This window comes from Pseudorca crassidens, chromosome 16, assembly GCF_039906515.1.
Source record: "Pseudorca crassidens isolate mPseCra1 chromosome 16, mPseCra1.hap1, whole genome shotgun sequence".
Taxonomy (NCBI): Eukaryota; Metazoa; Chordata; class Mammalia; order Artiodactyla; family Delphinidae; genus Pseudorca; species Pseudorca crassidens.
The window spans coordinates 59256885-59272816 of NC_090311.1; the positions used below are offsets into that span (position 1 = coordinate 59256885).

A 15932-nucleotide genomic window follows, 5' to 3' on the forward strand; every position below is an offset into this window, starting at 1 on the left:
TAAATTTGCTTTTGGTTTTTCTCCTATTTATGGAGAGATACTGAAAGAAAGGGGTCGAAAAAGCAAACTCGAGAGGTGGAAATCTTTGTACTTAGCCAACACTTATGCCAAGGGAAAGTGGCATCGGCGAAAACACAAGTGACCGCAAATACAGAGGCTGTCGCTGAGGAGCACGGTTTCCGGAACTCAGGCGCAGAAACTCACCTTGCGCCCCGTCCCCCTTTCCCTCCCGGACAATGTTATCGCGAGTCTTGGGTTAAACTTGCGGTGATTGTGGAGACAAATTTCTCGCGAGATGTAATTGGTTGCTATAGTTGCAAAAAAAAACACACCTCTGCGGCTAAGTTAGGTAAGTCTGCTCTTACTCCTTAGAAAACTGTCTCTTCCCGGCCTCCCCACCCCGGTCCTGCGGCCACACCGTGTTACCTCAGTTTCTTCTCCCTAAGCTTCGGCCAGGCTGAAACGCACACACCGCATCCCTGCACTACTGTACTCCGGTACAGACTCGAACGCCACCGACCCCGCCAGGCGCGGACGCTCTCGCCAAGCCCAGGCCTCCCACCCATAAGCCAGACTGAGACCCCACTTCCCACTTTGCGCCGAGATTCCCCTACAGTAAGCGCAGACTGCGCTCCTGTCCCCAGACCACTCCCAGTCACATCATCTCCTTCACCTAAACGATTTCTTTCTTTTTGTTTTTTGGGGTTTGTTTGTTTAAGCTATTTTTTGTTTTTCTAATTTTTTAAACTAAAAAAATTTTATTGGAGTATAGTTGATTTACAGTGTTGTGCATCTAACCATTTTCTAATCTGACTTTTCCCCTTCTTCTGAGCAGATGACAAGAAATGCGTGCCTTGTCAGCGGCAACAGGAGCCCCCCACTTAACTGCCTTGACCATAACTTTTAACTAGCCAGATTTCTTGCACTCGTTGTTCAACAGATATGCTGCTAATGCCTCTTGCGGGCAAGGCATGGTGCCAGACACTCAGGGACTGCAGAAATGTATGATAGATTACTTGTCTCTAAAGAAGTAATTAAGCATTCAAGAAACGTAGTGCTTATTAATAACACCATTTGTGCGGTGCTTCATAGGTTAAGCAGTTTTACTGTTTTAGTGGATATTCGCAACAAATGTGAAACAGGTCAGAAGTTATGTTATCTGTTTTATAGAAGGTGAGACTGAGGCTCAGAGAAGTTAAGCATTTGTCCAGGGTCAGGCTAGTGAAGGCGTAATTCACATGCTACTATTGAAAAGGAAAGGAGACTAATGTGAAAGATCATTTCAAATGTAAACTTGATAAGAAAGTTGTCAGGGCCACTTAGGCCCTGAATGAGCCTGGAGACATAACGTTGAACAAGTGATCTGAGACTTGTAGGTAACAGGGAAAATGAGGGAGTCGCTAGAAAGATGCAGAATACTTATAAAGCTTGGAGACAGCAAGATATCTCTTTCTTTTTTCTACCACCAGTCCTAGACACACTTAGCATAGTATAGCCGATGTAAATATTTGAATTGCATTAAGTTCCACTTTGAATTGAGTCAGAAAACATGACCTTTTTTTTTTTCCTTAACATATATCCAATTTATTTTTGAAGTTGTATCCTTAGTGTTGTAAAATAATTTGAAAATACCTTTGATTAAATAAGACATACATCAGGACTTTTTCCAGTGGACTAACATTCTGTGGGGCTGCCTCTTTCTTGTTATCAAAATATATTTTTCTAAAACTGAGAGGTTAAGTAATGCTTGAGGGGAGTTTTGCACATCACAAAGAAAAAAAAGCTACCAAAAAACACTTTGAAGCAGGTGAGGGATGGGAGGTGGGGTGATGGCATTCCTGCCCTCTTTGCCTTGTGATAATTTGTGCTTAATGGGTTAGTTACATGTATAAGAATCTTTTTAGCACTAACCAGCAGAGTCATCCTTGTGACCAGGTCCCTAAGGCACTGCCTATCTGGCAACAAAGGTTGGAAAGTGCACAAAACAGTGCTGGACTAGGGCATTTCTCTAGGTTCTCCCCTGGTATTGGTTATGATGTAATGTGGATACTTGTGCAACTATGGTATATAAGGGGACAGGTTCGTTCATTATGTTCACAGAGATCAAAGAAGACCAGAGAGACTTTGCCCAGGTGCTGATATGGAGCAGGTGTCATCAACAGGCAGACCCGTGCAGATCACTGTGACAGATGGATATGACTTGGTAAAGTTATTTTTGGGAATCCTGGAAGTCCTTAGTTTATTCATTCTCCTTGAATGTACTTTTGTCTTTGGGCTCAGGTCTCCCTGTCAGTCATCCAGTTGTGGCTTGGGGAAGATGTGTTGGGAACATTAGCAGGAGGCATGGAGTTCTGCATTATTCTGTACCACCAAACCTCCTGGCTTTACATAGCAATGGCACTTCCTTCTCAGTGTTCCTTATTGTTAGTCTATAATCAGCAAGTCATATTAATGTGTAAAATATCTGGCAATTTGAATACTAAATTTAATGGGGGTGAAACAACTGGTTTTCATTTTCCTAGACAGCAGTTCCTTTCTCCTGAAAAGGATCTGAATTCCTCCAGAACTTCTCTTGTGATTAATTTCATTTGATGAATTTAAATAATAAAACTACAATATGATATAAGTATTAAAATTTACAAGAATAATGAAACGTCAAAATATTCATTCAGGGGCTTCCCTGGTGGCGCAGTGGTTGAGAGTCCGCCTGCCGATTCAGGGGACACGGGTTCGTGCCCCGGTCTGGGAAGATCCCACATGCCGCGGAGCGGCTGGGCCTGTGAGCCATGGCCGCTGAGCCTGCGCATCCGGAGCCTGTGCTCCTCAACGGGAGAGGCCACAACAGTGAGAGGCCCTTGTACCGCAAAAAAAAAAAAAAAAAAATTCATTCAGTATTATGAAGTCAAAAAGCTTATTCCAAAACAGGATGTAATAAATGACCTCTACTTTCTTTTAAAGGGTATATATAAAAATGTATATATAAATGTGTGTGCGTATATATATATATATATATACACACACACACACACACAGCAAAACACTAGAAAATATATTATTACAGGTAATGTCTTCCTATGTGCTTTCCTCACTTTTTCAAATCTTCCACAATTATATAATCATATAAACACAATTACTGTTATTTTTCAAAGCTTCCAACTTAACGGCCTTTAAATAGAATGTTGCATTTAGCTACAACTAGATTTGTTTAATGACTTTCTACTTCCCCCGTTTGTATTTGTAACATAGCTTGTTAGGAAAACGTGCAAAATGCTATATAAAGTCAAAATGGATTGCCAGATATGTAGGAAAATTCTCTATTTGAATATAATTGTAAAGTATTTTTCTGTCAACAGAAAGGTTTTAAAGGAGATACTCCAGTTACCTTTATCCGTGCAGAATTCAATCAGGTGGTTCTGGGAGACTCTGCAAAAATTGCTGTTTCTCCAGAAGGAACTGCAAAATACAACTTCACTTGCAGTTTTGAGTTCAATCCTGAAGGAGGAGTCACTTTACATGACCTCGCCCACAAACCTGTGTTCTGTAAGTGCTTGGGATTCTAAATATGTTAATTACATGAGTGATCAGGATATTCTGAGATATTTAGTAGCTGTTGTAGTGACAGATGAACACACCTTACCTTTTCAATCTGGGAATAACACAGTATACTTTGAGTCCCACCTGGTTCTGGCAGCTGTCACCATGACCTACTAATTTTAATCAGTTTGTATTGAAGACCTTTTGACACATAACTGAACTTTAAAAAAAAATTTTTTTTTATTTTCCAAATTGACTTTATTTTTTCCAGCAGCTGATAGTAAAACATACATATGATCAAAAAAAAGAATATTTATACAATTTTGAAGAACAATAAGCAATAACATGAAGCAAACATGCTCTTTTATGAAAAAAACAGCCCCCAGTTTGAAACAAGACCAATCATATATAGATAATTTGATCTATTCATGTGTACAACTCATTTTAATTTCCCTAAAAAATATTATTTAATAACTTTTTAGTAACTAATCAATTCTTATTAACAGTCAAACAAGTAAGAATGTAGATAATGCTCAATTCAATCCATGGGCGTATATGAATAGACATATAACTGAAATTTGCAGCCTTCGTCTCCTAAGCTGATTTGTGAGCTTTTCCTTTGTATTCCTATATTTAAGGTTGCCAGATTTAGGGGAAAAAAACAAAACAAAGAAACAAAAAACCCAAAAACCAAATTTGGGACATACTTACACTAAAAAAATGATTTGTTGTTTATCTGAAATTCAAATTTAATTTGGCATCTTGTATTTTACCTGGCAGCCATATCTGTACTTCTGTATATTCACCAAACTGAATAGCAATTATTAATTCGCCTCCCTTGTTAGAGGAGACACTTTTTGAAATCAGGGCTGTATCTTATTTATTTCAGAATTTCTAGTGCTTAGAAATATCTGGGATAGAAAGGGGCTCAAAAAATGTTTGTTGAATGAATGAATGAATGGATAAATAGATGGATAGTTTCTGTATTCACACTTTTACAGTTTCTAACTACATAATATTATCTCTGAAATACTTTGTTCCTAAACCTGTATTCTAGGCTAAGTCTTTTTTGTTTGTTTTAACCCATACTCTTTTTTATTTTTTGGTAGTGTGGTTTTTAAAACTTTATTTATTTAATTTATTTTTTATTGAAGTATAGTTGATTTACAGTGTTGTGCTAATTTCTGCTGTACAGCAAAGTGGCTCAGTTATACACATACATACATTCTTTTTTAATATTCTTTTCCATTACGGTTTATCCTAGGGGATTGGATATAGTTCCTTGTGCTATACAGTAGAACCTTGTTGTTTATCCATTTTAAATCTGATAGTTTGCACCTACTAACCCTAAACTCCCAGTCCATCCCTCTCCCTCACCCCTCCACCTTGGCAAGCACAAGTCTGTTCTCTATATCTGTGAATCTGTTTCTGTTTTGTAGATAGGTTCATTTGTGCCATATTTTATTTATTTATTTTTGTTTTGTTTTGTCTTTTTACTATTAACATTAGTAACCTCGAGATATGTTTAAATTAGAATTGTCATTTTGAATGTTCACATTAAGATATACTGTAATTTGACTTATGAGGACTTTTTTTTAATTAAAAAAATTATTTTATTGGAGTATGATTGGTTTACAATCTTGTGTTAGTTTCTGCTGTACAGCAAAGTGAGTCAGTTATACATACACATATATCCACTTTTTTTTCTGCCATATTTTAGATTCTACATATAAGTGATATCATATGGTATTTGTCTTTCTCTTTCTGACTTACTTTACTTAGTATGATAATCTCTGGTTACATCCATGTTGCTGCAAATGGCATTATTTCATTCTTTTTTATGTCTGAGAAGTATTCCATTGTATATGTGTACCATATCTTCTTTATCCATTCATATGTTGATGGACATTTAGGTTGTTTCCATGTCTTGGCTATTGTGAATAGTGCTGCTATTAACATAGGGGTTCATGTATCTTTTTGAATTATAGTTTTATCCGGGTATATGCCCAGGAGTGGGATTGCTGGATCATATGGTAGTTCTATTTTTAGTTTTATGAGGAATCTCCATACTGTTTTCCGTAGTGGCTGCACCAAGTTACATTCCCACCAACAGTTTGGGAGGGTTCCCTTTTCTCCACACCCTCTCCAGTATTTGTTATTTGTAGACTTTTGACGATGGCCATTTTGACTGGTGTGAGGTGGTACCTCATTGTAGTTTTGATTTGTATTTCTCTAATAATTAGTGATGTTGAGCATCTTTTCATGTGCCTACTGACCATCTGTATGTCTTTGGAGAAATGTTTATTAAGGTCTTCTGCCCATTTTTCTATTGGGGTGTTTGCTTTTTTGTTGTTCAGTTGTATGAGCTGTCTGTATATTTTGGAGATTAAGCCCTTGTTGGTTGCATCATTTGCAAATCTTTTCTCTCATTCTGTAGGTTGTCTTTTCTTTTTTTTCCTTTTTCTTTTCTTAATATTTATTTATTTATTTTAATTTTTTAAAAAAATATTTATTTATTTATTTTTGGCTGTGTTGGGCCTTTGTTGCTGCACATGGGCTTTCTCTAGTTGTGGTGAGCGGGGGCTACTCTTTGTTGCGGTGCGCAGGCTTCTCATTGCTGTGGCTTCTCTTGTTGCAGAGTATGGGCTGTAGGCGCATGGGCTCAGTAGTTCTGGCTCATGGGCTCTAGAGCGCAGGCTCAGTAGTTGTGGTGCACAGGCTTGGTTGCTCCGCGGCATGTGGGATCTTCCCAGACCAGGGCTTGAACCCTTATCCCCTGCATTGGCAGGTGGATTCTTAACCACTGTGCCACCAGGGAAGTCCCAATCTTTATTTATTTATTTATTTAATTTTTGGCTGTGTCAGGTCTTAGTTGTGGTACACAGGATCTCTGTTGCAGCATGTAGCTCTTTCGTTGTGGTGCACGGGCTTCTCTCTAATTGTGGCTCGTGTGCTCAGTAGTTGCGACACACGGGCTTAGTTGTCCCCCAGCATGTGGGATCTTAGTTCCCCAACCAGGGATTGAACCGACATCCCCTGCATTGGAAGGTGGATTCTTAACCACTGGACCACCAGGGAAGTCTCTCTCTCTTTTTTTTTTAATGGTTTCCTTTGCTATGCAAAAGCTTGTAAGAGTGATTAGGTCCCATTTCTTTATTTTTGTTCTTATTTCTATTCCCTTGGGAGACTGACCAAAGAAAACATTGGTACAATTTATGTCAGAGAATGTTTTGCCTATGCTTTCTTATAGGAGTTTTATGGTGTCTTGTCTTATGTTTAAATCTTTAAGGCGTTTTGAATTTATTTTTGTGCTGCTGTGAGTATGTGTTATAACTTCATTGATTTACATGCAGCTGTCTTAACTTTCCCAGCACGACTTGCTGAAGAGACTTTCTTTTTCCCATTGTATATTCTTGCCTCCTTTGTCGAAGATTAATTGACCATACGTGTGTGGGTTTATTTCTGGGCTCTCTATTCTGTTCCATTGATGTGTATGTCTGTTTTTTGTACCAATACCATGCTGTTTTGGTTACTGTAGCTTTGTGGTATTGTCTGAAGTCTGATAGAGTTATGCCTCCTACTTTGTTTTTTTCCTTAGTATTGCTTTGGCAATTCTGGGTCTTTTATGGTTCCATATAAATTTTTGGATCATTTGTTCTAGTTCTGTGAAAAATGTCATGGGTAATTTGATAGGGATTGCATTAAATCTGTAGATTGCTTTGGGTAGTATTGCCATTTTAACTATTAATTCTTCCAGTCCAAGAGCATGGGATATCTATTTCTTTGAATCATCTTTAATTTCCTCTATTAATGTTTTATAGTTCTCAGCATATAAGTCTTTCACCTCTTTGGTCAGTTTATTCCTAGGTATTATTTTTTTTGGTGCGATTTTAAAAAGCTTTTTTTTTTTTTTTTTTTTCTTTTTTGGCCGCACCAAGCGGCTTGTGGGATTTTAGTTCCCCAACCATGGATGGATTGAAACCAGGCCCTCTGTAGTGAGAGCATGGAGTTCTAACCACTGGACCACCAGGGAATTCCCAAAGGTATTGTTTTTTTACATTCCCTTTCTGATATTTCATTGTTAGTGTAAAGAAATGCAGCCGATTTCTGAATGTTTATCTTGTATCTTGCTGCTTTGCTGAATTTATTAGATCTAGTAGTTTTTGCGTGGAGTTCTTAGGGTTTTCTATATATAGTATCATGTCATCTGCATATAGGGACAGTTTTACCTCTTCCCTTCCAATTTGGATACCTTTTATTCCTTTTTCTTGTCTGATTGCTGTGGCTAGGACTTCCAATACTATGTTGAATAGAAGTAGTAAGAGTGGGCATCCTTGTCTTGTTCCAAATTTTAATGGGAAGTCTTTCAGCTTTTCACCGTTGAGTATTATATTGGCTGTGGGTTTGTCATAATGGCTTTTATTATGTTGAGATATATTCCCTGTATACCTACTTTGGTAAGAGTTTTTATCGTGAATGGATTAGGTGCATATATGTTGACGAGTGTAAAATCCTCTTCTTGTATTCATCCTTTTACCATTATATAATATCCTTCTTTATCTTTCTTTATGGCCTTTATTTTAAAATCTATTTTGTCTGATATGAATATTTCAGCTCCTGTTTTCTTGTCATTTCTGTTTGCATGAAACATCTTTTTCCATCCCCTCACTTTCAACCTGTGTGTGTCCTTTGCCCTAAGGTGTGTCTCTTGTAGGCAGCATATTGTAGGCTCTTGTTTTTTTAATCCAGTCTGCCACTCTTTGTCTTTTGATTGGAGCATTCAGTCCATTGACATTTAAGGTAATTATTGATACATATGTATTTATTGCCATTTAAAAAAATAAATTTATTTATTTATTTTTGGCTGTGTTGGGTCTTCGTTGCTGGGCACAGGCTTTCTCTAGTTGTGGCGAGTGGGGGCTACTCTTTGTTGCAGTGCGCAGGCTTCTCATTGCGGTGCCTTCTCTTGTTGCAGAGCACAGACTGTAGGCTTGCAGGCTTCAGTAGTGGTGGCATGTTGGCTCAGTAGTTGTGGCTTAAAGGCTCTAGAACGCAGGCTCAGCTGTTGTGGCGCATGGGCTTAGTTGCTCTGCGGCATGTGGGATCTTCCTGGACCAGGGCTCGAACCCATGTCCCCTGCATTGGCATGCGGACTCTTAACCACTGTGCCACCAGGGAAGTCCTTTATTGCCATTTTAAACCTTGTTTTCCAGTTGATTCTATGTTTCTTTTTTGTTCCTTTCTTTTTCTTTTAGTTTTTCTTTTTGTGGTTTGATGATTTCCTTTTATTTTATGCTTGTGTTCTCTTCTTTTTGGGTTTAGTAATCTATTGTATATTTTTGATTTGTGGTTGCCCTGCTTTTCAAGTATGGTAACCTCTTCCTATATCTGCTTGCTTTAGACTGATAGTCATATAGGTTCAAACACATTCTAAAAAAAAGAATCTACATTTTCTTACCCTCCTTTCCCACATTTTAGGATTTTGATGTCCTTTTTTACATCTTCATGTTTATCCTTTTTCTGTTCCTTGTGTTTATCATCACTTTCACAAATAAGTTTTTTTTTTCTTTTTGATCTGTATACTGACTAATTTAAGTGATTTACTTTCCAACTGTAAACTGTGATTTCCTCCTTCCTATATCTTCTTGTTTCTTTTCTATTTAGGGAAGACCTTTCAATATTTCTTTTAGGATAGGTTTAGTATTGCTGTATTCTTTTAGTTTTTGCTTGTCTGAGAAATTCTTTATTTCCCCTCCTATTCTGAATGATAATCTTGCTGGGTAGAGTATTCTAGGTTGCAGATTTTTCCCTTTCAAAACTTTGAATATATTTTGCCACTCTCTTCTGACCTGCAGCGTTTCTGTAGAGAAATCAGCTGATAGCCTTATGGGAGTTCCCTTGTAATTAACTATTTGTTTTTCTCTTGCTGCCTTTAGAATGCTCTCTTTATCTTTAACTTTTGCCATTTTTATTAGAATATGTCTTGGTGTAGGTCGGTTTGGGTTCATCTTGTTTCGGACCCTCTGTGCTTCTTGTATCTAGATATCTGTTTCCTTCTTTAGATTTGGGATTTTTTCAGCCATAATTTCTTCAAATACATTTTCAATACCCTTTTCTCTTTCTTCTCCTTCTGGAATACCTATTATGCATAGATAGGCATTCTTTATATTATCCCATAGGTCTCTTATATTGCTTTCTTTTTTTTTTCATTTGGTTTTCTCTCTGCTGTTTTGATTGGGTAATTTCCATTATTCTATCTTCCAGATCCCTTATTCTTTCTTCTGCATTATTCATTCTGCTATTCATTGCCTTTAGCTCAGCTTTTGTCTTGGCAAATGAATTTTCTAATTTTTCTTGGCTCCTCCTCGTAATTTCTAGTTCCTTTTTACCGTAATCTGCGTTTCTGCCAATAGCCTTTCTTAATACTTTCAGTATTTTCATTACCTTTTTGAACTCGGTGTCTTAGACTGAAGAGGTCTGTTTCCTTGTTTGTTTCTTCTGGGGAATTCTCTTGGTCTTTTAACTGGGAGTCAAAGAAGCAATTTAACTGCTTCTTCATTTTGCTTATATTTCTCTTACTCTGTGAGTTTAGGAGAAATGGTTATCTACTCTCGTCTTGGAGGGCTATTTATATGTGGGAATGTCCCTGCATAGCTTGTGTGGGTTAAATATATTTTTGGCACGAGGGCTGTTTTTGGTTTGGATGCTTGCTGTCTCTTTCCACAGTTTGTGCTGGCTGTTATCCCCTTGATAGTGGGTGTGCGGGTGCGCAGCCCGAGCACACTCCCAGGAAGGCAGCGGTTGGGGCAGCGGTTGATGCCCAGTTGTGGGACCCTTGGTAGTGGCAGCAGTCTGCGCCCACCTCTGGAGTCCGAGATGGCAGTGGCGGCTCGTACCTGCCCCTGGAGCTCAGGTAGGCAGTGCCTTGCCACCTGAGAGTGTGTGTGGAGAAAGAAACTCCTATGGAGGTCCCGCCTCTCTCCTCTTGCACCCCCAACAATGGCGTCTTGCCTCTCTCGTGGGCCCAGGCTTCTTCCTGTACTCCCTTGATTGAGGCACACCACACCCTAGCCCCCTCAGGCTGTCTGCACGCAGCCAACCCCAGTCCTCTCCCCTGGTCCGACCTCCAAAGCCTGAGCCCCAGCACAATTGCCATGGGAAGAGCCTAGGTAGCTGTACCTTGGGAAAAAAATGTCTCAGGTGATTACTGGGAAACACTGTTCAAGAGCAGTGATTCCTAGCTCTGGCATAGGTGGGAATCAGTCAACCACGGAGGCATCCATCTGACCTGCACTCTTTTATCCCACCCACTCTCTTCTACTTCTTTCTTCTTTCTTCTGTGCTTCTCTGTCACCCCAAGTAATAGTTGTATCTCAATTGCCTTCTTCCCTAGCATACTGGATAGGAAAGGCAATACTGGACCCTTATTTTAAGCATGTCACTGAACTCGTGAGAAAGAAATGGTAGTTCCTTTGTTCCAGAAACAAAACAGAAACTGAAACCTGGAACTCTTGAACAGCTGCCGTTGGTGTGTGGTGGTGTGGAGGGAGAGGGCAGTATTCTAAAACCCAGGGGCTTGGATTTTAATGCTCTTACAGAGACAGAGACTTGGGCTGCTGTAGATGGGAAGTTGAGAGTGAGACCACCTACCTCGTCGTAAGCCGAGACTCTCAAAAAGATTGGACTAGAAAAAAAGTTCACTCACCATCATATCTGTCTAGGTGCTGGGTAGACAAAAAAAAATTCTCTAAGAATTAGTAATCATAGAGTTATGTTGATCATTAAATAATATGTATTTTCTTAAAACATGCAAGGAACATTTGTATAATAAAAGCTGGCCACTTACCAGGCCACAAAGCAAGTCCTGCCATATACCAAAGAATCAATAGCATACAGACAAAGCTTTCTAACCAAAATACAACAGTCAAAAAAATAAGAAATAATAAATATATAGCAAAAATTATTATGAATAATTCATGAGACAAAGAAGAAATCATAATAAAAACTGCAAAGCAGTTAGAATCAAGTCAACAGTAAAACACCAAATACCAAAACTGTGGGATATAGCTAATGTACTGCTTAGAGATACATTTGTAATCTTAAGTACAGTCATTAGAAATCAAGAAGAATTTTTTTTTTTTTTTTTTGCTGTACGCGGACCTCTCACTGTTGTGGCCTCTCCCATTGCTGAGCACAGGCTCCGGACACGCAGGCTCAGTGGTCATGGCTCATGGGTCTAGCCGCTCCGGGGCATGTGGGATCTTCCTGGACTGGGGCACAAACCCGTGTCCCCTGCATCGTCAGGTGGACTCTCATCCACTGTGCCACCAGGGAAGCCCATCAAGAAGAATTTTAAACAGAACTTCTGCCTCCAAGAAGATGGACTAGATATACTTTCCTCTATTCCTCTCAGAGCTATAAACCCTGGACATTATTTATATAACAGACTCTGAAAGGTAGAGAGAAGAAAGAAATGAGACTTGAGGAAAGACAGTATGAGTTCCTTGGGTTTTCTTTTCGCCTCATCTATCCCAAACTGTATGCTGAAGAAGCCAGCAGCCTGGAAACAAAAATGGGTACAGATCAAACCAACCAACCACCAACAAAAGTGCTCTCTCTAATCAAAAGACCAGGAAAGGGGGCAGCCTAGCATGACAGAAAACATTTAGACAGAAACTGCTCTACTCCAGTCAAATGCCCAGAAAAAAAAACTGTGCCCCACCCATACCCAAGCCAAGTGGGGAACCTAGGCTTACACACGCACAAAGCTGAAATAACATGCCTCAACACCCTACTTGAGTGGTGTCAGAGAAGACCAAGTAGGAAGCCAGGACTTTTGTGCTCTATGGTAATGACCCCCCTCTCTCAACATGTGTTTTTTGTTTTTTGTTATTTTCCCTTTGGCCATGCCACGCAGCTTGTGGGATCTTAGTTCCCTGACCGGGGATTGAACCTGTGCCCAGGCAGTGAAAGCACCAAGTCCTAACCACTGGACTGCCAAGGAATTCCCTCAACATGTGGTTTTTTTTTTTTTTTTTTTTTTTTAACATGTGGTTTTAATGGAGACCACACAGGGAGCCAGGGCTTCTGCCCCAATCTGGCAGTAATGAGGTGCTCCTCCACTCCCCACTGGCGTGTGTCAAACGGGGTCTAGTGTAAAATCAAAACTCACCATCACCTAGTGGTAATGCATCTACACCCACTATAGTATCAGTAGAGAACAAGTAAGGAATCAGAACCCCCATTTTCCCTCAGCAGTACGGAGGAGCTGCCCCACTCAGGTATTAATGGAGATTGAGTGGGGAACCTAGACTTCTATCTCCACCTGAAAATAATGAGGCATTGCCTCTCCCCTTCCTGTGTAGGAGCGGTGTCAAAAAATGCCAGCAAAAAAGAAGGTTTAAGTATGATTCAGAGTTTCATAGCATAATATAAAAATTCCAGGTTTCATTTGAAAATCACTCATTATACTAAGAACTAGAAGATCTCAAACTGAATTAAACAAATAATCAGTAGATGGTAACACCAAGATGATAGATATGTTAGCATTATTAGACAAAGATTTTAAAGAAGCCATGATAAAAATGCTTCAATGAGCAATTGTAAACATGTTGGAAACAAATGAAAAAACAATAGATAGACTCATAGGGGAAATAGAAAGTCTCAGTAAGAAATAGAAGATATAAAGAAGAATCTAGTAGAAATTTTAGAACTGAAAAATATATTAACTGCTATGAAAAGCTCAGTGAATGGGCTCAACAGCAGAATGGAGGAAAAAGGGGAAAGAATCAGTGAACTGGAAGATAGAACAATAGAAATTACTCAATCTGAGTAATGTAGAAGAAATAGACTAAAAGAATATGAACAGAACTTCAGAGTCCTGTGGGACTATGCCAAAAGATTTAACAGTGTTATTGGAGTATCAGAAGGAGAGAAGAAAGAGAGTGAGGCTTGAAAAATATTCAAAGAAGTTAAGCCTGAAAACTCCCCAAATTTGGCTAGAGACATAAACCTACAGATTCAGGAAGCTGAGCAAAGTCCCAACAGGATAAACCCAAAAGAAATCTGTACTAAGGAACACCATAGTAAAACTTCTGAAAACTGAAGACACAGAAAAAAAAAAATTGAAAGCAGGAGAAAACAACTACAATGGTATCAGTTTCTCATCAGAAAACATGGAGGCCCAAAGGAAATGGAACAATATTTACAAAGTGGTAAAAGAACTGCTCACCTAGAATGGAATACCTAAATAAAAGATATGAAGTGGAAATCAAGATATTCTCAAATGAAAGAAAACTAAGAATTTGTCACCAGAAGACCTACCCTAAAAGAATGGTTGAAGGAAGTTCTCTGAACAGAAAGGGAATGATAAAAGAAAGAACCTAGAAACATCAGGAAAGAAGAAAGAATATGGTAAGCAAAAATTTGGACAGATAAAATAAGCTTTCCTTCTCCTTGAGTTTTCTAAATTGTGTTTCACACTTGAAACAAAGTATAACACTATCTGATGTGGTTCTGTATATTGAGAAAGTATTTTTGGCAATTATAAACAGGGAGGGCAAGGGGACATAAAGGGAGGTAAGGTTTCTATACTTCATTCAAACTAGTGAAATGATGACATCAGTAGATTGTAATAAATAGTATATATATAATGCAATACCTATAGCAATGACTAGAACATCTATACAAAGAGATATATTCAAAAGTATTATAGATAAATAAAAATGGAATTCTAAAGAATGCTCAGGTAATCCAGAGAAAGGCTGAGAAAAGAAAACAGAGAAATGAAAAAGAGGGGCCAAACAAAACCCAGCAGACTTAAGCCCTAATATATTAATAATTACATTAAATATATCAAGACACAGAGATTACAAATTCGATAAAGAAATACACTATATACAAGAAACTCAAAATATAACCATATGGTAAGGTAAAAAGTAAAAGAATAGAGAAAGATATATCTACATAAATATAAAACTACAAAACATTGCTGAAGGAAATTAAAGATGACACAAATAAATTGAAACATATCACATGTTCATGGATCGGAAGATTTAATATTGTTAAAATGTTAGCACTTCTCCAAGTGATCTACAGATTCAGTGCAATCCCTATAAAAATTCCAAAGACATTTTTTTGCAGAAATAAAAAAAAAAACCCTTTCTATAATTCATATGAAATCTTAAGAGACCCCAAATATCCAAAACAGTCTTAAAAAAGAACAAAGTTGGGGGTCTCATACTTTGTTTCCAAAACCTACTACAAAGCTACAGTAATCAAAACAGGGTGATATTGACAGAAACAGAGACATACAGAACAGTGGAATAGAATAGAGAGCTGAGGAATAAACCCTAACATATATGGTCAAATGATTTTTGACAAGGATGCCAAGACCATTCAATAGGAAGGGTAAGTCTTTTCAACTAGTAGTGCTAGGAAAACTGGATATCCACATGCAAAAGAATGAAGTTGGACTCTTACCTAACACCACATTCAAAACTTAATGCAAAAATGGATCAAGGACCTAAATGTAAGTTCTAAAACAATAAAGCACTTAGAAAAAAACATAGGTCAAAACTTCATCATATTCGATTTCTCATTGACTCTTGGATAGGATAGCAAAGGCACAGGTAACAAAATACAAAAATGGACAAATTGAAGTTCATCAAAATTTAAAACTTTGGGGCATCAAAAGACACTATCCACAGAGTATAAAGACAACCCACAGAATGTGAGAAAATATTTACAAATCATATATCTGATAGGGGGTTAATATCCAGAATATATAGAGAACTCCTAAAATTCAATACCAAAAATACCCCAAACAACCTAATTCAAAAATGGGAAAAGGATTTGAATAGACTTTTTTCCAAAGGTGATCTACAAATGGCCAGTAAACACATGAAAAAATAGTCAACATCACTAATTAGGGAAATGCTAACCAAAAATACGAGATACAATCTCATACCCATTAAGATGGCTTCTGTCAAAGAAACAGAAAACAAGTGTTGGCAAGGATGTAGACACATCGGAACCATTGTGTACTTTTGGTGGGACTGTAAAATGGTGTGGTTACTGTAGGAACTGGTGGTTCCTCAAAAAATTAAGAATAGAATGACCGTATGATCCAGCGATTTCACTGCTGGCAATATATACAAAAGAATTGAAAGGGTCTCAAAGAGATATATGTACACTTATGTTCATAGGAGCATTATTCACAAAAGGTAAAATGTGGAAGCAATCCACATGTCCATTGACAGATGAATGGATAAGCAAAATGTGGTATATACGTACAGTAGAATATTGTTCAGCTGTGAAAGGAAGGAAAGTGTGACATATGCTATACCGTGGATGAACTTTGAGAACATTATGTTAAGTGAAATAAGCCAGTCATGAAA

General features: G+C 38.1%; 1 protein-coding gene across 5 annotated transcripts in view; it reads left to right on the plus strand.

The window, feature by feature from the left end:
- Window positions 1-321: 321 nt before the first annotated feature.
- Window positions 322-15932, plus strand: part of CFAP70 (cilia and flagella associated protein 70) — an 87612-nt gene continuing 72001 nt past the window's right edge. The window contains exons 1-3 of one of the 5 annotated variants that reach the window (XM_067710577.1): window positions 322-349; window positions 2101-2203; window positions 3354-3540. In XM_067710577.1, coding sequence (XP_067566678.1) covers window positions 2141-2203; window positions 3354-3540 — 250 coding nt within the window. In that variant the 5' untranslated portion in view covers window positions 322-349; window positions 2101-2140. Of the gene's footprint in view, window positions 350-819; window positions 2204-3353; window positions 3541-7446; window positions 7578-15932 lie in introns of those variants that run through there. The other 4 variants (XR_010935943.1, XM_067710576.1, XM_067710578.1 and 1 more) reach the window with 4 other exon arrangements.